We start from the raw sequence: 21432 nt of genomic DNA, 5'->3' as shown, positions 1-21432 counted from the left end.
GCCGGGTCTGCAACTACCCATAATAGTGTAGGGGGGCGGGTCCCAACTCCCAGACAGACATCCATCAAGGTGATTGGCAGGTGTAGGGGCGGGGCTGAGCTGATACCGCCCCGTGACGAGGGAGGGGCGGGGCTATCCGTCTGATTGGCGGGGGGGCGGTGCAGCAGCTCTTCCCCTGTGATTGGCATGGAACGGTTCGGCCCCCGTGATTGGGAGGGCGGGGCGGGCTCGCCGCCCGTGATTGGCAGGCGGTAACGTCGGGTGGGTGGCTCGGCCCCTGTGATTGGCAGACAAGCGACGGGTAGGCCCCTGTGATTGGCAGGCGGCGCCGCCGGCGGCGGGTGCGTGCGCGCGCGCGCGGCGGCCGCTGAGCGGTTTGTTTTGCTGACGGTCCGTGCGCCGCGCGGAGGCGGTGAAGGGGAGAGACCGGGGCCCCCTCCCCCCATCCCGGTCCCGCCGGGGGGTGGAGCCGCTGCAAGGAGACGTTGTCTGCGGCGGCCCGGGCCTGGGAATGCGGCGGCGGCGGCGGCTCTGAGCCCTCCCCCCGCTCCCTCCCTCCTCCCGGCCGCCATGGAGCCGCGGCCGTGACAGCCTGGGGCCGGAGACAGCGCGCCGGAGAGCAGCTCCCCCCCGCCCCGCCTGGGCGCGGGCCCGGCCGCCGCCGAGATGGGTAGGGGTCCGGCTGCGGGGCGAGTCCGAGGCGGGACTGTGGGCTCCGGTGGGGGGGAGGGGCTGGTTGCGGCCGTTGGCTCCCGCAGCGGGGGGAACTGCGCGCGCCCGGGCCCCACTGTGAGGGGGACGTGGGAGGATCTGGGGACCCCCCCCCCGGTCTGTGGGTTTCGGCTGCCTGTTGATCTCCCCATTCAGGGCCCAGCTGAGAGCCCCCCCCCCCGAATCCAGGTTCACGTGCCTGCCCCCTGGGTGTCAGGCTGGACTCCCCCCGCTCTCCTGCCCCTGGGGTGCGGTAACGGCTGGGGCTCGCCTGGGCCAGGTGCCCCTACCCCCACCTCGGGGAGACTCGCTTCTTTCATCGCATGAGCCCCCCCTGCATCCCACCAGGCCTCTGGGGGGGGGGGCTGCTGTGCCTGTCCACGGTGGTGTGTAGAGCCCCCCTAGGGAGGTGATCCGTTACGGGCATAATTGCTGTGCTGAATCCAACAATGAGGGAAAAGGCAAAAACTCTGCCAGGGTCAGTTATGGAGTAACTTTCATAGGAGATGTGCCTCTTCCCCCGGTAGGTAGCAGTTGTCTTCTACCCTTAAACGTGAGTTTGTATCCCTTATCATCATCTTCGTTCTTGTTTGCTGTAACAATGGGTGTTATCATTCGAGACTTCTAGGAATAATCTTTCTTTGAATTCTACCAAGCTCTTTCTTTGTCTTTGTCTTGTGGCAGTGAGTTCCATTGGTTAATTAGGTGCTGTGTGAAGAAGTATTTCCTCTGCTCGTTTTTTATTATTTTTTGACTTTCAGTTTCATTCTTGTATTATGAGAACGTAAATAACAGCACCTCTGGTATTTTTTATTATTATACCTTTGTCACAGTCTCTTTTTACCTCATCCTGAAACTAAATCCTGCTTGAAAACCATTCTTGAACATGACTGGAACTAATATAGTTTCTTGCTCCAGTGTCAAGAGGCTTATATTTTGAAGAAGTTATGGTGGTTCTGTTATTGCCTGATGGTATTTGACAATTAGTGATATTTGAGGAGTGTCAACATTTTGTGACTTTTTTAAAAACTAATATTGATTTTTGATTGGTAATATATTAAAAGTATTTTACAAGTTTGATCAGGAGCGCGGAGCGTATTTCAGTAAAATTCTAAAAATATAGGGCAACATTTTCAAACACTGATGTTTAAAGTCAGACACTTTTGGAAGGTGAATGAGCATCTACAGCTCCTCTGACTTTGACTGAAGTTGTGGAAACTTAGCACCTCTAAGAATCAGGACACGTATTTTGAAATATGGATTTAAGTGCTTTACTGTAGGAACCCAAATGTGAAAATTTTGGCCATAGCACTATTTGTGACTTGGAATTCTATCAATCTTCAGTCTCCCGTATGAAGCTTCCATTCAATCCTCATTTGTTTTACTAAATTCATACAATAGCATTTTAGACAAGTAATGGAGCTGAAGAGCTCTTATAAATTGCCACCACAGGCTGTCATAATTCAATCTGAACTATTGGAGTTAATGTTTTAGGAAGACGTGAACTGTAGAGGGAAGTGCCTTGCAAGGTTTTCTGAGTTTACCTGGTTTCTTGTTTAGTCCAAAATTAAGTCCATTGTAAACCAGGAGAAAAGTTTAATTTATGTAAACTAGAGTTTACACTTGACCATGTTTGTATACTGGCAAAGAAAGAAAGTACTGTTATTAACCTAACTGCAGAGTTGTGTAGTTGCACTGTTTTGGGAATTGTAACTTGGATTTTTTTTCTGAAGTTATCTGGTTTGCTAAAACTCTGCTTTGCTATATAGTCTCCTGCATATAATTAGTTCTTATGTTAAAATATAAATCCATGCAGCATCACTAACCATGCTTAAAACAAATTTGGTTTAATTCTTGTAAATTCAAATGCTGATGTATTTAGCTCCATGACTAGGTCATGCTTAGAAATGCAGGCAAAATAGTCTGGTGTTTGCTCTGTAGAAACAGATGTGAAGGTCTTTCATTTTCTCAAGTATTGTGTGTTTAAAGTCTACCTTCCATTAAAATGCTTACTAATCACAATCATATAGCTAATATTTGTGCATGTGCTTGAGAGTTGCAAAATGAAAAGGGGTGACTTCACCGGCTGTTAAACTAATGAATGCTATCCAGCTTTGTTCAGTTGTTCTTAACTTATGAGCAGAAAAACACTAATTACTATATAGCCATGATTATTTAGATGTCTTTGATATAAAAGAAAATTGGATAATTGATTCAGATAATGGAGGGAATTTTCAACATGATAGACATCAGGAGACAATGACCTAGTTTTGGATAGATGTCTGGATAGTCTAGGTTATACTGTATTCTTTACATTGTTCCATCTAGCTTTCTACTTTTCTTCATAAATTACCCTAAAAAACTTAGTTAATATACTGAGTAGTTAAAGGGATATTAGTTTTGCAATTTGAGGTAACTCCATTAACAATGCCGAAGTGCATTAAGGTTGATTCTCTTGCACTTTATAGGAGGTTATCACTAAATTTAATTTCTGTGCAGAGCTCTTCAGCAGTGTCGGAGAAGCTGATACTGCTTTTGTTAAAGAGAAACGTGCGTATATTTGAGAAGCGGTGGGGAGAGCTGTGTTGAGATTGAATGGCTTGGGTTAGACCTAGACTGAAATGCTCGTTGCAGGCCCAGCTGCAGTTGAGTCTTTCCCTCAATCTGCTTTTTTCCTGCCTGTGTCATTTCCTTCCCTTGGCTCACACACTTACCCGTAAGCTTTTAGTCTTTGCTGCATTGACAGCCACTGTTGCATTATGGGGGAGGGGGAAGGAATAAGCCTGCCATTTACAACCAGTTTTCAATTCTTAACTATTTTGTTAGAATTTAAAATAGGGAGTCAGGTTTTTTCTATGCCTTGCAGTCACATAGAGGAGCTTTGGCTTTTGACATTTGTAAGGCAAGTAAGTTGCAAATTTCTAAGACACTGGCAAATGTGAAGACATAAGCCTCTGATAGTGAGATTAACAAATTACCATAGAACTTCTCTAATGCAGTGTTGTACTGTTAGTAGTAATTGTATTACAATAGTGCCCAGCGGTCTGAATAAGAGGATTGAGGCCTTTATGCTAGGTGCTGTACAGACGTAGTAAAAACAGAGGCTGAACATGCAGTGCAATTTTGTGTCATTAAGACTTTACTTTTACAAAATACCCTAGGGTACACTGACCAATGTGCACTGAAGGACTGTAAGTTACACTTATCCAATGAAAAAAAGCTTTAGGCTGTATTTTGGTATTTCTAACTTGTAAAATTCATTAATTGCCACGAGTTTCCCAGTCATTGGATCAAACTAACCAGGTGCCTCTGTTAAAAAGTGTGCATCTTTCTTACAAGTAAACAGCAGACACTACGCTGTCACTATCCCTCTCATTCTCATACCCTGCAAACTTGTTTATAGGGGTTTACAGGCTTCCTGTTTTTAACCAATGTGCAGATGCTTCTATGCTTTGTTTGCTGAACTTTGTGATTTTGCTTTAAACTATTTCCATCCCTGCCATAGCAAATTTGCTGACTTGGTTTATTACACAGGTTTGAGTGAATTTTAACTGAAATAAATGCTTTACATAAGGAATAACTTTCCTTGTAAGTAGCAATTCCCCTTTATCAATGTTATAACATCCTGGAGTGTAGTTTTTAAAACATGAAAAGCATTTCCTGGACAACATCTTTCTGCACAAAGCAGAACTGTGTTTCTCAGACCTGCTGGAGACCTAGAAAAACAGGGTGTCTCAGTGCTCTTCAAAAGTTGCTTAGATTTCATTTGTAGTAACTTCTGCATTGTGCTGTAAAACTGATAGTGCTGCAAATACTTTTTTTTTTAAAAGTTGAGGCTGTAAAATCTTGATCATGTTAAAATAACTGTTGACCTATATAAAAGAGTCTTTCAAATTTGTATTTCCATTGCCATACAGACCTTAACTGAAGCTACATTTTGATATACAATGAGTTCAAATCAAATATTTGATATTCAGTTTGCTTTAAAAATGGAGATAGGAAATGAAGATCAGACACCAATGTCACCAAAATCAACTTAAAAAACAAACAGACAAAGTCTATCATATGTTATAGCGCTAGGGAGCATTCAGCCAATCAAATTGCCTACTTTGCTGGAAACATTCAGCTGTCTCGCTTATTTGACTTTGGGGTCATGATGTGTCTGTGAAGGACGTCAAAATAAACAGTCTACTGTTAAAACTGCAGTACAGCATTGTATATGAACTTGAAAGGGGCTGAGTGCTCTTGACCTGTTTCGAATTTGCAGGATTGGACTCGAATATGTCAGAATATTGACTAGATCACATTTTACACTTTTGTTATAAAAGCAATGGACAAATCCAAGACACGACATTTCCTTCTCCAGCCCAGTTCTCTAGTACTCTTTAAAAAGACCACCAGGTTGGAGACAATTTGAAACATAAATCTCTTACGTGGGTGTGTTTATGGGCGATACCATGATACCCATAGTCAGTGTTGGTATAACAGTATTACTGTGCATGCATGCATAGCAAACTCTGATATTAGATATTAATATCTGATATTAGATTTGTATCCCTGTGGTCCTCCAATGTGGGCCCTAGCCACCTTTGTGCTGTTGGCTGTACTTTCAGGTAGTATCCCAGTCCCATAGGTTTTCTTGTGGCTTTACAATCACATTTTTCTAGTTTTAAACTTTCTCCTCTTTGTTGGGGTGTGAAACAGGAGTAAAGTGATTGATTGTATAATGGAAGCAGTAAGATTAACTGTACACAAAGTGCTGTCAAATGCAAAATGTAAACAAATTTGATTACAGAAATCCTTATTTTTCAATATGGAAGAAAGGAGATCCACTTAGGCGGCCGGGGAACAGTTATGGTTTAATTTCATTACTTTTGAGTACTTGATTCTCAACTTTAAGGTTGCATTAATTTTAAATCTTAGGCTATATTGAGACACACCATTGGCTAGTCTACATGGTGGCGGCTGGGGTAATGCACTCTGGGAGGGAACACAAGAGTAGCCATAGTGGGTCAGACCGGTGGTCCATCTAGTCCAGTACCCTGTCATCCAACAGTGGCTGGTGCCAGATGCTTCAGAGGGAGTAAATAGAACAGCAGCTTGAGTGTTCCATCACCTGTTGTCCAGTCTGAGCTTCTGGCAGTTGGAGGTTTAGGGAAACCCAGAGCATGGGGTTTTGTCCCAGACCATCTTGGGTAATAGCCATTGATAGACTTATCCTCCATGAACTTATCTAATTCTCTTTTGAACCCAGTTATACTTTTGGCCTTCACAACACCCCCTGGCAATGAGTTCCACAGATTAACTATGCATTGTGTGAAGTACTTCCTTTAGTTTGTTTTAAACCTGGTGCTGCCTATTATTTTCATTGTTGACCTCTAGATCTCATGTTATATGAGTGGGTAAACTCTTTCCTGTTCACTTTCTCTATACCATTCATGATTTTATAGACTGCTATTGTATCCCCCCTTAGTCATCTCTTCTAAGCTCAACAGTCCCAGTCTTTTTAATCTCTCCTCCATACCCCTAATCATTTTTGTTGCCCCCTCTATACTTTTTCCAATTCTAATATATCTTGTTTGGGATGGGGCTATCAGAACTGCACAGAGCATTCAAGGTGTGGCTGTACCATATATAGTGCCATGATGATATTTTCTGTCTTAGGAACCACTAGGAAAGAGAGAGCTAACATTCTGTTGGCTTAACTGTTCTTGAAGTCTGTAGAAACTTTACCAGTAACATCAATTGGAACAGAGTTAGGTCAATGCTGAGTGCTGTTGGAAATCCCACAAAAGTCTCCAGGACAGGAACTGTGTGTCTGTACAGAGCCTAGCAAAATAAGACTGACCCTGATTGGGCCTTTTGGATGCTGCTTTGTTACAAATACATACGTTTCCTTCTTTTGCTTTGAACTCGTAATGGTTTACATTGCATTTTGCATATATTCACCCCACATACACCTCCTTTGGGCATAATCTAACTTGTTCATTTTGTTACTAGTAAGTCAATTACTGACCCGTTTTTATAAAAAGTAACCTAAATTCAGGAATAAATATTTGTGATCAAGCATGTAACATGAAATGAGGAATAAATGTGCACCCTTTGCTTCATCAAATAAGCGTTGTTTTTTTACAAATGTGTATGTACATGAGAAACATCTGTACTGTAATAAATATTCAGAAATGTCTCATGTTCCCATTGATTAGTCTTAGGCTTGTACTTGTGTAAATCAATATCCTAGAGCAATAACATGCATCCAGAGTGGATTTAAAAAAAAAATCAATGACTTTAACTGTTTTTTTTATTTTTAACTCAGGTTTTGTTGAAATTGTTCAAAAATTAGCCCTAGAGAGAGCTGTAAATTTCAATTTAACCACACCATAAACTGTGATAGCTCTAAGTACGTTGGGAAGGAGGGGAAATTGCATATCAAGGTCTGCACATCTAGGGAATTGTAATCTCAGGTTTATGACAGACCTTAAAATAGTACAGCCTAAAATTGGATAGAAAATCTTGATAACCTTGTCTATTGTGTTAGTATTTCTTACAACACCGCCAAACGTGAAACCTATATCAGTAGGTTTCCCTTCATCCAACTCTCTCTCCCACTATCCCCTCCCATTTTTCTGCCCAAGACCAGCAAAAATTTCTGCATGACTCCATAGAGGACAACACATTCTTTTCAGTTTGTTTAAAGTAAAGTTTATATTTGGATCAGATCTTATAACCAGGTTCCACTCCTATTAGAGGAGATTTAACTGGATACAGCGTCTAGAGAAACAAATACCATAGAAGCAGCAAAGAGTCCTGTGGCACCTTATAGACTAACAGACGTTTTGGAGCATGAGCTTTCGTGGGTGAATACCCACTTCTTCGGATGCATGTGTAAAACCATAGAGTTTTGATAAGCTATACATACACCAGTCCAAGAATATAGTATGTACACATGTGCCAATGACAGGATTGTGTAACTGATAACGTCCAGTGATTTGTTGCTCAGAATGCATAGTGCTTCAGAAATGAAGCCAATAAGCCAGTAACTATTTTGAGCAAAAGTTCACATGCCGTATACAACTCTTTCTCTACAGTATTTAGATGATATTGAAAGCAAGGGACTAATTTCAGTGAATGATTTGGCATAGGCTAAGCAGGTGTCTAGCTAACTCCTACAGCACCTCCTGGTATTCCAGTTCTAGGCTTTCCACACAGCTCTGCCACTTCACCTCAGTCCTAAATTCAGACAGGCTCTGGAAGACTACACTGTATTGGTTACATGAGAACTTTTAACCGAAAAGGTCAATTTTTCCCCCCTGACAGTTGTAACTAAGTGAAAATGGAATATAGCTGATATAGTTTAGCAGCCTCACTATGTGTTTGCTTAACTGTAACTGCGGGGAGGGTATTATGGTTTATCAACTCATCATAACTTCTTTTTTATGCTCATCTATGTTACAAATACGACCGAGTTAGGTGATTGGTTGCAAACACTGAAGTTAAAATGTGTAGTATCAGCAATGACTGTGTCCATGTAATTGGATTAAAGCCTGGGACAATCCCAGGTGCTAGCCTTATTTAAGGGACATAGTAAGGTCTTGTGCACACCATAAAGTTAAACAAAGTTGTAACTAGGATAAGGAGACCCAGGACCTTTGACTCAGTTATATTTGTGGCATAGGCTAGGAATTGCATTAATCAACACTTTCACAGTTGTAGCAAAGCATGAGGCCACTTGACTAGTACTGTCCTATAGTTAGCAGGCAGCATGGGTGGTGAAAAATTTGCTGAGGTGAGAACTGAGACTGAAGTCAGCAGACAGAGCCAATGTATTGTTTGGTTAGTGAAACAAGGCAATGCAAGTCTTGCCATCTCACTTCCACTTGAAGGCAGGGCCCCTGGTAGTTATGACAGGCAACACTGCAGAGCCCAGTTTATTCATAAGACTGACTATGTCTAATACAATGCCAGAGTTATTTATGTTGTTGCTACATCTACCTGCTCAGCTTTGGAAATAGATGCCACTGGTTTCTCCTGGTTAGCTCTTCAGGGCAGAGACCATACCCGCCTCCTTTGTGTGGCACCTAGCGCAATGAACCCCAATCCTGATTAGAGCCTCTGTGTACTACTCTAGTATAAATAACATTAGTTGCTGGCATCCCAGTCATGGGTTCCTACCATGTTCCTGAAGAGGCTGACCTGCAGCTGCTAGCTCTGCTCTGCAAGCCGTCAGTGCTCTTCTCACTGCTGCCCTGGTCTGACTTCTGTCCTGAAGATGTTCTAGCTTCCTTAGGAGACCACCTTTGTGCTGTGAGCACTTGTTTTGGGGATATGGGGAGAAGTGCCCTTGACAATTAGCACAAATGTTTGAGACCTAGTAATAATTCAGAATAATTGGTTGGCTGGTTCCTTTCTTGCTGTTATGCAGGGCTAGCTCTATCATCAAGCAGTGAAGGTTCTCTGGGGTAGCAGAATGTAAGGTTGGAAGGGGACAGATGTTATCCAGTTTTCCTGTGGCAATAAAACACCTACAGCTGGTCCTTCTAAGTGACCTAAATTACCCTTTAGCAAATTTTGCTAGGTGAACTGGACATGGTCCTGGGAGGCAGGAACTCCCATATTTGAATTCTAGCTCTGACCAGACTTGGTTTGTGACCTTAGACAACTCTCTACCCTTCCATTTACTTGCCTCTGAAATGAAGCTAATGCGTGTCTACCTCATACAGGTGTCATGGGGGTTAGTGGCTGTGAATGAAGATGTACACTGTGCACTTGAAAAAAATCTTTTGTCTCTCAGCCAGAGGAACACTAGTTTGAATTCCTGAAAGTTCCCCAACTGCTACTCACCAAAATAACTTCCCTCTTGTCAATTGCAGATGAGCAGGAGGCATTGAACTCCATCATGAAGGACTTGGTTGCACTCCAAATGGGCAGACGTCATAGGCTGCCTGGCTTTGATACCATGAAGAATAAAGACACTGCTCATTCCAACAAACAGGTAAAGGATTGTTTAATGGAGATTGAAAATTATGACCTGGCACAAGGGATTAGACTAGAGTGGAAGTGGGTCCATTTGCTTCAACTGCAGTAGGGCACCAGTGTTTAATGCAAGTCCTGGCATCGCATAGGGATGTGCCTACTTCATGGGCTTTATACTCCCCTAATTTGGATTAGGTCATTGGTTTAGGTTCACTTTAGGTTATTTTATTCCTTCTATTGGACTAAAGCAGGCAATGTTTTGATGATTATTCAGAGCAGCTCAATGATCTGCCTCCCTCAGGTGTATGTAGAAAGGCATTATCTGGGTAGATTGGCTGAAAATTCTACCAAGTGACTTTCTTGTTTTAGCTTGCACAGTCCACCTTTTTTTTATAAACCAACATTAATATTTTTTCTTTTAAGAAAAAACACAATGCCAGCAGTCCAGCCCTCCTGAGCAGCCCTACAATAACAAACCAGTGTGCCTGTGCAGTAGAAGAAAAAAAAATTCCGGTAAGAAAACTGGCTTCCATTTCAGTATTAGCAATTATAAATTAAGAGCATGTTCATGCTCAGTGACCTTTACAGAGCTCATTTAAGCAGGTATGGGAAGGTGATGACGTTTTTTTTCTATTGCTTTGTAGCTGTAGAATGTACCTTCCCCAGGGGAGTGTTGGAAGCCCCATTAGTTGAAACATTTACAAACTAATCTAGACAAAGGTCTGGAGATTGTTTTGTAGGGAAGAATCCTGCACTGGCTTCTTAGCAGAGGGAGAGTAGGACAAGATAACCAAATAAGTCTTATCTGTCTCTGATAAGGTTGAATTCACTAGTCTTGAAGACCAAATTATCCTAGAAATTCCACCTGTACTGTGTGCTATTTGTGTGAACCCCATTTCAGTGCAAACTCCGCAATACCCCCCAGGCTTTTAATATGCAAATATTTGTCCAGCACTTTCAGAGAATTAATTCAAGTCACTTGGGCTTTACGACAAATGGTCAAATGGCTTTAGAGGAGTGGACCCAGTTTAAGCTTTGAGGCTGTTACGTATATCTAGTTAAGTTCCTGCCTGTCCCTGACCTCTCAGTATTGGATGTATTGCCTCACTAATGTGGGGAAGGTCAACAGAGTTCAACACCCATTATAGCAAAGTGTGGTTGACCCTGATGAAATGTGTAATCAGCCACGTTTTTCTACAGTTAGAGATGATCAATGCTCGTGAGCCTCCCCAATTAGCATTGAACTCTGTTGTCCTGCTGGTGTGGGATCAGAGTTCAACACCCATTTATCAAAATGTGGTCAACACCCATTATTTCTTAGGTGGACACAGTCAGACTGGCTGTCATACTTGGGTCTCTGATAAATGGCAAATTCATTGGTCTGTTTTTCATGTGATTGTATTTCCCAAGCAAGGGATGCTCAGTGGGGTAAAAGTTAGTTCATTGCCATTTCTGCTATGGAGGCCAAGGATCAAATCCTGGCTTATTCAGGAAGTGGGAATGAACCTGTTGTGGTTTCTTGATCTACACCCGATTTGTCCATCAGACAGAATCTTCACTCCATTGTGCACAATTAGCGCTCTGCTCAGAAGAGGTTTAGGATTGGGGATGCAAGTGTCAAGACTGTTTGTGCAGTGTCTTAATGAACTGTGCCCCTCTCAAGCTAGTGCTTATTCCAGTGGCGTTCAACTTTTTGTCTGAGCCTCCCTTATGATGGAGTCTCCCTTCCCAGGATCCCCTTGTGCTTTGCCATATCACAGTGGTGACCATGCCTTTCTTTTCCTTTTTCCACTCCTTTGTTCCCATTCTGTCTCCCTGTGCATGTTATCCTATTTTCGTTTTGTCTTTTCATTTTTCCTCCTCCTAACCATTCCCTCACTCATCAGAATGTTACATGCAGCATAGGGTAGGGGAGTCTATAGGAAGCTCTTTGGAGCTGAGCTGTTTGTTGTGAGAGCATAGATGGTTTGAGCTAGTGAGTTGCTTCCTCAGCCCGTAGTCCTATTCCCCTGTGGAATAGTCACTAGAACAGGGAGGATGGATTTCAAGAAACTACCCTGTGCTTCACCCATAGCAGTGTGTTTTTGCAGAGAGTCAGACTAGATTTGGGGTCATGCTGCTTTACTCAACCTTGTGACTCTCCTCCTCTGCTTGTGGCACACACCTCCCTCCCACAATTTAATCAGCATCTCTGTGGAGGCCCACAGGTTGAAGAAACACTGGCTTGGTCCATTGCCCTCATGAGCAGTAGATACAAGTTTCTTAACTAAGCTACTGTCCAAGCTATGTGTATTTCATGGTGAATGTTGTCTTGAATGATGAGTCTATTGGTTTTCTGCCTTGTACCCTAACTCTGCCTGAGTATCCAGAAATCTATTGCTCTTGGGGTCATATTGGCAGGAATCCAGCTCTTTTCCAGTATTTCCCATACTGCCACTGATTGTCCATGGACCTATAGTTCCTAAGTTTAGCTTCTAACAGACTTTCAGCCCCATATAGTTCTACTGAAACATAGATAAATTCTGAAATCTTCATCCCAACCTTAAAACTTCTCCTCACACACTTGACTCCTCATTAAGTCACCCACAGTGCTCAGGAAGGCATTGAAGGGATGATACTGACATGCTGACAAAGGATTAGTTCAGCCTGTGTGTCTGAGGAACGCTTAAAAGGGAAGCAAGTAAAGCAGTCCAATTCTTAAACTCCCTTTAGAGGTGTTCTTTACTTTCATGCACTCTTGTGCAGCGTTACTGTTGACTGTCTATATAGCTACCACCCTTTCACCCCAGGGAGGCTACATTTCAGTAACCAGCATAAAATTATCCCCGCCCTGGGTTGTTAGTGGGGATAAAACCCTAGGACTTCTAGCTCTTCTAAAAACCTATCCTTTAGAACAGGGGTTCTCAAACTGTGGGTTGGGATCCCATTTTAATGGGGTCGCCAAGGCTGGTGTTGGCCCTGGCCCCAGCAAGTCTGAAGCCCAAGCCCCACTGCCCAGGGCTGAAGTTACATGCCCACCCTCTTTTTGTTGTCATTCTATTGTTACCCCCAATGTCTTACCTGGATTCTTATTTGTTATCCCTCTGTACATTATGCCATTAAAAGATTCTTTTATAAGACACACATTATATATTCTCGCCCAGTCAGCTGGAAAACATCTTTAATAACCTATCGTTCCATCACTGTTTCCACTCTCCTTTTCCTGGATTAGACAGCCGAACTGGAGTAAATACACAAAGTTCCCCTTTTGATGTCCCGGTGCATAAAATTCATCCTTCCCTGTCATAGGTTGGTCTGCTTACTGTTGGATAGCACCGCCTCCTGGCGGTCCTGGGGATTAAATCAGTCAGGCCTACACTCCTTCCAGTGGTTACACCCAGTCAGTTTCTCCTCTGTAGCCACTCTTGCTCTCAGGAGCCACAGCTGTCCTCTTCTTGACTCAGCCCTCTGGCCAGGTCACTATTGTGATTTCCCTTTCTGGGGGGCGGTGGGGGGGAGAAGGGGGTGTCTCAAGGTTCCTGCTCTCCAACAGTCTCAGACAGTCTTCTGCTACAGTGTCACTCCCGCAATGGCTGGCAGGTGAACCTGGACCCACCCTCTACTCTGGGTTCCAGCTCAGGGATCTTCTACCCAGCACCCAAGGTCTGTTCCCTGCACCTTGCTGCCTTTCCCTGAGCCGCTTCCATATCTCCTATAGCCCTCTCTACTCCTCTGAGTTTGCGTCTCTTCTTTCCCTTCTCCAGAGAGTAACTTTAGGCAGCACATCTCTGCAACCTCCAAACATTCCTCCCTGTTCCCAGGGAGTGACTGCAGCCTTTCCTAGCCACCCCCTCTATCCTGTCTCTTGTAGAAGCCCCACTTGTCCCTTTCAGGTGAGCTTCTCTCTAATTAGTTGCCTCCAGCCTAAAGCTCCCCAGTTTGCAGTCTAATTAGCTGATTGGGCCCAACTGGCCTAATTCAGCTCTTGTAGGACCATTGTGGGGAGCACACCCCTTGCACTCCCCCCATTCCTGAGCAAACTTTAGGAAAGTTATATGTAAATTACTTTGGCTGCAGATCATTGTTCCTCTGGTCAGGAAGCCCGTTTGCCATGAACAATTATGCACCTACAGGACTTCTTCAGGAATACTGTGTACTGGCAGTGAATGTATGGGTCCCTTTGAGCTGCCTTCTTGACCACTGGGTCTGCCAGATATTTCCTCTACCTTAAAGAGCATTTCCTACCCACTTTTTTTTTTTAAGTTCCTAGATGTATGATTGCCTGTTGTCTTTAAGGCTTTCACAGCTGGCTTCATCCACTCTAATCACTTAGGGTTGTGCAGGAGAAATGATAATACCTTATGAGAGCAGATTTTTTTTTCCTTTTTAGTTTTTATCTTTGTGATCTAAATTGGAACTTTGTTCTCTAGTGGTTAAATGTGCTATACTTTCACTCCCTGTGCTGTCTAGCATCCTCTGAGTTTACAGCTTAGTGCACAGGTACCACGTTGGGCCCTTTAATAAAACCTTGGATAACCTGGATGGCAAACCTTCTACACTTTAAATGGTGACATACAAGTTACTTGAATTATGAAAGTATTGGTTGTGACTTCCTCATATAGGCTATGTTTATCTTAAAGCAGGGATTTAATGTCTTTTTATAAATAAAATGGCAAATCCTCCTTCATCTTTATAGCATTTATTATGAGGTATCAGACAGGACATCTACATTGCAAAAGAACCCTCAGCAGCGAGTCTCAAAGCCTGAGTTAACTGACTTGGGCTTGTGCTATGAGACTAAAAATAACTATGTAGACATTCCCTCTCAAGATCTAATTATAACTGTAGACTCTAGACAGGGCCAGTTCAGTAGCACCCAACTCTAAGTACTATAGTGCCATGAGAAGTAATTCAGCCAATCATGATCTCTTCTTCTCAGCTAATTTGTATGCTGCAGTTCTGTTATTTGAAATGAATCGGAGGAGAGCAATGCTATACTAATATAAGGAATTCTCATGGTTTGGTTACTTGCCTCCTGCGTCTGTTGCTGCTCTTTAAAAGTTCCATGGCCTCCATGCATCATCAGTGGGTAATTAGACAAAACGAGCACTCGCACTCTTGCTCACGCTCACCTTCTGGTGCATGGGGCCACAGATGTTCCCTCTCTCTGCTCCTTCACTCCCCACAGTCCCCCCTTTCACATTCTTTGTCACCATCTCATGCTGCTTCCCCATCCTCCCCTTAGCTCCTCATGGTGCTTCGTTCTCCTGTCATTTCCCCACATGCCTGTTCATATTACACCTGTGAAGTCCTCCTCTTATCTGCCCAGTCTTCCTGTGAATCTTGATAGAAGAGGAAAAAATAGAATACGTGATAACTATGCCTGTCACATATCAGTTTTGTGTCCTAGAAGTTTACTTGGTAAATTTGCCTATATACACCTCTACCTCAATATAACACTGTCCTCGGGAGCCAAAAAATCTTACCGCATTATAGGTGAAACCACGTTCTATCGAACTTGCTTTGATCCACCGGAGTGTGCAGCCCCGCTCCCCCGGAGCGCTGCTTTACCGTGTTATATCGGGTCGTGTTATATTGAGGTAGCGGTGTACTTAAAATTACCCTTTGTCCCAGATAACCAAGCTAATATGTCAGTTGCAAATTAAGAGTCAGATATGTTCCTGACTACTTTGTGTTGCTTTGGTGTTACAAAACAGCGTCAAATCCATCTTAACTGGCTTGTATGCGCCAGATACACATCTCATTTTACGTAAACAATCAGATAGTAAGTTTGAGATGTTACAAGATTAATGCTTCTTATAAATTCCTAGTCTGCAGGGGCTGATATTGGGAGAAAGACACTAGTTGAAAAATGTTTCTGCTTGGGTGGAATGAGTTGAGAGGAAGGGGTCAACAAAAATGGTTCTTCAATGACCACAGCTATTGTGGAGCAGAATAGATGGACAATCTGATGGTTTCTGATGAATGCTTGTAGAAGCCAGGCTTCATTATTTGACATCAAATAGGTGAGAACTTATGGTATAAGAAACAGCCTAAGTACTGGAAACTTAAGGCTTTTTATGGGACTAAAGAGGGGAGACGTTGAAAATTACAACGTATTAAAAATGTTGAGAACAGAACAAATTAATATTTTGTCACACAGGTCCTCATTGTATGCTTTGTTATATCTTATGAAATATGCCAAAGAATTTGATAATGGACTAATCTGTTTCTTCTCTCTTGGGCAGACTGATGTAAGGATAAAGTTTGAACATAATGGGGAAAGACGGTAAGTTTTGCATTCAGTGTTCTCATATACAATGTTTCTGATAAAGTACCCTAGTCAGACTAAATGGATGTGGACTTCACAGGAATTCCACATGGTGCATGCCATTATGTCTTTGAGCTTACGGTGGGTTTCTGTCTAAAATGGCTTACTCTGACCTAAAGAGAATGCTTTACCCAAGGTTGGGCGAAGGGTAGTTCCTGTTGAGATTCTTGAGTTCTCCCTTTCTCTCTTCAGTGCTCCCCCAACTCTCTATTTTTTTCCACTTTCACCTCCTTGAGGTCCTCTTTTTGCAGCCACAGTCCTAGTACCTTCTGGTTCTGTCAATAGTGTTTATCTTGCTCAGAGGGGCACCTTTGGAAGAAGGTATGGATATCCTCTCTGCTCCTCAACACACATTTGTAGCTCAGGGAAAGAGGGAGAGGGAAACTTAAACTAGAAATCACTAGGTTGATGGTTGCCTCTGCAAACCAAAGTCAGGATACAGTGTCGCAAATGTCCCACGTTTTGGAAGAGCAGCTGTAATACTCTTGGAGTGCCTCTGTGTTGGCATCATTGGCTGAGAAAAGGGACCCATTGATGCACACTATTGGCAAATCCTACAGTAGATGACATGGGTGAAAATAGAGTTCCAGTTGCCCTAGTTGAACTTGTCTGTGTGTATTCTAGATTCACCCACTCCTAGTTTGTTTTGGTCATAATTGAATTAAACTCTAAACATGTTTTTCAATCTGTGAACCCTGCATAAAAACTTGCTAATAAAATCTTAAGGTGAATGCTTCACTGGCGTGCTGTTGGGCATGCCTGTGCTGGGTGGTACAGTGACTCCTCTTTAAAAATGGAGAGGAACTCTCCTCTCCTAGGCTCTGATTCAGTAAGATACTTAAGTACATGCATAGTCCCACTGAAACCAATAGGATTACTATGCCCTTAGTTACACATGTTTTGAAGTACCTAACTGAATTGGGGCCCTGTGATGTGCTGTGATTTATATAACCACTGTTAAAGAAAATGGAGATTGCGTGCATCACCCTTGTCTGTAACGCCCAGCCCTCTTATTTTGCTGAAGTGGCTTGCCTTGGGAAATAATAAAGAAGCAAAGGAATTCCACATAAGTGACTTTCTTCAGTCATGGTCTTGCAACCTTTATTCATGTAAGTAGGTTGGTCTCATTAACTTCAGTGGGGCCTTTGAGTCTGTAAAGATGTCTTAAGTAAAGGTTGGAGGACTGAGTTCTTTGTATGTAGCAGTATTTTGGAGGAGAACTCTCAAACCTCCTTCAGGATTCTGATTAAGAAAGTTAGGTTTCATGGGGATGTCATTACTCACATTATTGGACCCTTTTGCTTTCTCTAGAAAATCATTCTTATGATGTCAAGTTTAAAAAAAATTATTGCACTATAGTAAAACAAAAAACTTAATTTGATGTATCCTTTAAATATATATTTGAACTTTTTAAAAATTGGCTAGCTGTTTAGAGTAGTTGCAGGTTTCATACCTGTTCGGAGTTTCCCTGCTGAATTTTATGGCTGTGCAGTTATTTTTCTATTTTTAAAACTTTTTTCTCTTCCCTGTTGCTGCATGAAAGATTCTCACAAAAAGAAACAGACTATTCAGGGCAAACAGTGAAATTGGCTATACCCAAAGTACTGTCCATTGCACAAAAGAAACTTAAAATAGAGCTTTTTTTTTTCTATTTTTAGTTCTAGTCAATTTACATATTAATTATAGTAACAAGAAAAGTCATTCTAGCCTGAAGTGACTTCCAGTTGGCAGTCTCTTTATTTTTCATTTGTTTGTGTTACTACTTGTTTTACTTAGCTCAGGATAGTGAAACTAATTTGGTCAGTTTCATTTTTTTCCAGTGCTTCACTTTCTGATGAGTATCAGGGGGTAGCCGTGTTAGTCTGTATCTACAAAAACAACAAAGAGTCTGGTGGCACCTTAAAGACTAACAGATTTATTTGGGCATAAGCTTTCGTGAGTAAAAACCTCACTTCTTCGGATGCATCCGAAGAAGTGAGGTTTTTACTCACGAAAGCTTATGCCCAAATAAATCTGTTAGTCTTTAAGGTGCCACCAGTCACTTTCTGATGTCCTTGCATTATCACTGCATAGCAGTTTGAGAGTTGTAGACACTGTAGGGGAAAGACTCTTTACTGACAAGTTTTCATTAACTTTTATTCTAATACTGGATTTTGCAAGACTTACAAAATCCCCAAATTAATACTTTAAGGCATTTCCATGTGTACAGTATAACGTCCAGCAATTAAAACGTAGTGAACTCCTGCAGTCCCTACTCTCTTGGGGCACAAGAATGTTTTGGTGGGATAAATTACCTTGTACACAGACAACTTAGGCATTTTAAAATGTGTCTGTTTCCAGAGAGAGAGAGAGGAGCGTTATTGCAGTTTAAGAACATTGTGCTAATGTTCTTAAGATATTGATAAATCTTGAAATTGTTTGGGTTTTTTTGTCCTAGGACTACAGGAGAGACAATACTGTTGCCCCTTTCAATCTGAGCAGCTAGTCAAAGTTCAGGGCCCTGGGGATGTTCCTGCTCGAAGTAGAAACTGATAGTCTAGTGTTTTCTTTGGAGCAATCTTGTTTATTTACAAGAAATGTGCAAAGTCCTGTGTCTCTGAACACAGGAGGAATCAAATAGCAAGAAACAGCTTCTTTTGTTCACAGGACCAAGAGCACTCTTTTAGCCTGCACCTGTGACCCAAAAACCTCTTCTCAGGTTTCATCCAGGGTCAGCCACCATGCTCCTTCCGGCTGTCTGTCTGTCTTCCTGTCTGACCTCAGTTTCTGTGTTCCTCCCACACCCCTACCCAAAACAGTACACCGCCAAAAGCCCCTGGGTGCGTTTACACATACCTTTTGTCTTACGCGTGGCTTATGCTTACAATTATGTTAATTGAAGGGTAAATTAAACCTACCAATCTCAATGGGGGGTTAATATAACTCAGAACAAGATTTCACCCAATTCATAACACTACATATATTTCCTTGACAATACGGACAGTGAAGAGGACAGAGAAGAGTCGTCAGTTTCATAAACTTTTTTTTAAAGCCATTGGATCATATTACTCACAAAATTCACTGTCTGTAGGAATTCAGGCATACAACACACTAATCTTTTTGGTACACCAAGAGAAAATCCAAAAGTAGTCATAATCATGATCTACTGCATTCCTAATAGAGCGCTGACATGAGTTGGCTTCGAATGTCACACAGGAATGCTGTGGAGTACAACAGAGCCACTGTCCGACATGCCACAATATTTTGCGATATACAGTGTTGTGACAAGGTAACTTCGGAAGTGGAACCTCATCAACAGTGCTATTGTCTCTCACATCTCCTTCCCAAATGCTTGTATTTAAGGTGGCACAGAGCTCAGGGAAGTAGAAAGTGGGTTTTTTAAAGTAACATTGAAATGAAAAGTTTGATTGTGTGTTAGTCTAATTATGCAGTTACGCTTGCCCTAATTCCCCATTCCCAAAGTGGCATGCAGTTACAGACAGCAGGCTTGCACTGAGAATGTAAGTGTGTGTGTTTCGTTTCAGAGAAGCTGCCAGATCTAACCACAAATATTTAAGGTGGTCAGGCAGGAATGGACTCCTTAAACCCTGAACTCCATGATTTTGTGTTAGTTTAAAAACCGTGCGCTCCTCTAATAGAGCTGTTTTCGGGTGCCACAAATCTTGTGTGTTTTTCGTGCAGTGTGTGTAGAATAGAAGCCTTTATAAGGGGCTTCACTGCAGCTGGGAGCCAAGTTATATTTGCCCAGTGCCAAAGTACTATAATTTCATGGATTGGTTTCTTGGTAATATGCAGAAAATGTTATTGTGGGCTGCCTTTTTTAACAAGGGCTATTTCTAAATAGCTGAATGTTGTAGGTCTAGTAGCAAGGGGCTGAGGAAGCAGACTGAAGTTAGGAATTATTAAAACAAAACCTCTATATACTGAAAGGGTATCTAGTAGTGGTGAAATCTGCTGGATTGACAGTGTTGGAGACCAGTATCATAGGGCGAGAAAGCACACACAGTGCAAGCTGGAGCTTCCAAACCAAGCAACATATCTCTACCCTCATCTGAAGGGATTGCCTCTAGGGATAGGACAGGGCCTGAGTGGCCTAGTCAGTACTTTCCCTTGAAGGCTGACAGCAGGGTTGCCAATTAGTGCTAATAGTTGTGGTGGTTGTGATGTGGACTTCCATCTACTTGGAGCTACACTACCTTGCTTCATGTAGCAGCAGGAAGCTGGAGCAGCCATCAGCTTTGGATTAGAGTAACTCTCAGAACGTGCTGGGTGCTGTCCAGACACATACAAGAGTCCCTGCACCTAAGAGCAAACCATCTAAACAAAGGGTAGGGGGAAGGGGTTCAACGTATAAGCTAAGGGCCTGGCTTTAGTTCTATGTTTGTTTATGGAGGAGGACCCTAGTGGGTTTGGGGCAGTGGTTCTCAATCTGCGGCCCATAGGCCACTTGTGCCCCATCAGCACATAGCTGATCAGCTGACATCCTCAGGGCCGGACAGGTAGTATTGGATGCGGCCCACAATGGTAAATAGGTTGAGAACCACTGGTTTGGGGAAACAAAGGAGTGTGGAGAGTGAATGGAAGGAAAGGGAATAGGAGTCTGGTGGGAGGGGTAGCAAGGCCCAGAAGCAGACCATGTTGGAGAGGCAAGGGCAAACATACGGCCTGGTCCGTGTGGAATGGAGAGGGCAGGCTGCTGGGGATCCGGGATCCCTGATGGATTCTCCATGGACTGGTTGGGTAGAGAGCTGTTACCAGAGGGCTGGTTAATTTGTATTCTTGCCAGTTGAGCTCTCCAGTTCCTTCCCCACCGCAGGTGTGTCTTTAACCCTTCTTGTGCTGAGTGACTCTTAAGTTATGTCTGGGAAACGCATTTTCCTGATGTGTCCTGACATTGCATTCAAATGGGTTGATGTTCTGTTGACACATGAATGTCCCGAGAGTGCCAGTGAAGGGGTTAAATGTTTCAAGGTAGCTGAGAGAGCTGTTCTTTAGGCCTTCACTTTACAGGCACAGTTGTTTAGTGTTGATGTAGCACAGAGCTTCACAACACTGATCCTTCCACTGGATAGAGGAAAAATAGTCCCCTAATGTAGTGTTGTCGGGATATACGACTTGCTGAGTACTTGACAACTTTCAGCAGCAAGAACATTCAAACAAAGTAAACAGTTTTAAGAATCAGCACTGAAGTTACCTATTACTTTGCTGCCTGAAACCTTTCTAGTTCCTATTCAAAGCAAGTGAAACAATAATAAATACTCAACAAGGAAAGCTGTATTGCGGTCCTTGGAAGCATGACTATGCAACAGTGTCACGCAGAGTCCCCCACAAATAGCCACACCATTGACGGTTTTGGATTGCTTTTGGCTTTGGTTTTAAAATTCCTTTTCAGTTGAGACTGAGGGGGAAATGACTGAATGTTGTAACTAGGATCTCGG

General features: G+C 42.8%; 1 protein-coding gene across 3 annotated transcripts in view; it reads left to right on the top strand.

The window, feature by feature from the left end:
* Positions 1-528: 528 nt before the first annotated feature.
* Positions 529-21432, top strand: part of MAP3K3 (mitogen-activated protein kinase kinase kinase 3) — a 53282-nt gene continuing 32378 nt past the window's right edge. For 2 of the 3 annotated variants that reach the window (XM_042857149.2, XM_005309625.5), the window contains exons 1-4: positions 529-670; positions 9582-9703; positions 10108-10197; positions 15912-15952. In XM_042857149.2, the coding sequence (XP_042713083.1) occupies positions 667-670; positions 9582-9703; positions 10108-10197; positions 15912-15952 (257 nt within the window). In that variant the 5' untranslated portion in view covers positions 529-666. The remainder of the gene's footprint in view (positions 671-9581; positions 9704-10107; positions 10198-15911; positions 15953-21432) is intronic. The other variant, XM_042857148.2, reaches the window with a different exon arrangement.

Source organism: Chrysemys picta, chromosome 24 (genome assembly GCF_011386835.1).
Source record: "Chrysemys picta bellii isolate R12L10 chromosome 24, ASM1138683v2, whole genome shotgun sequence".
Lineage (NCBI taxonomy): Eukaryota > Metazoa > Chordata > Testudines > Emydidae > Chrysemys > Chrysemys picta.
The sequence above is the reverse complement of the archived record's forward strand: the minus strand, read 5'-3'. Positions and strand labels throughout refer to the sequence as shown.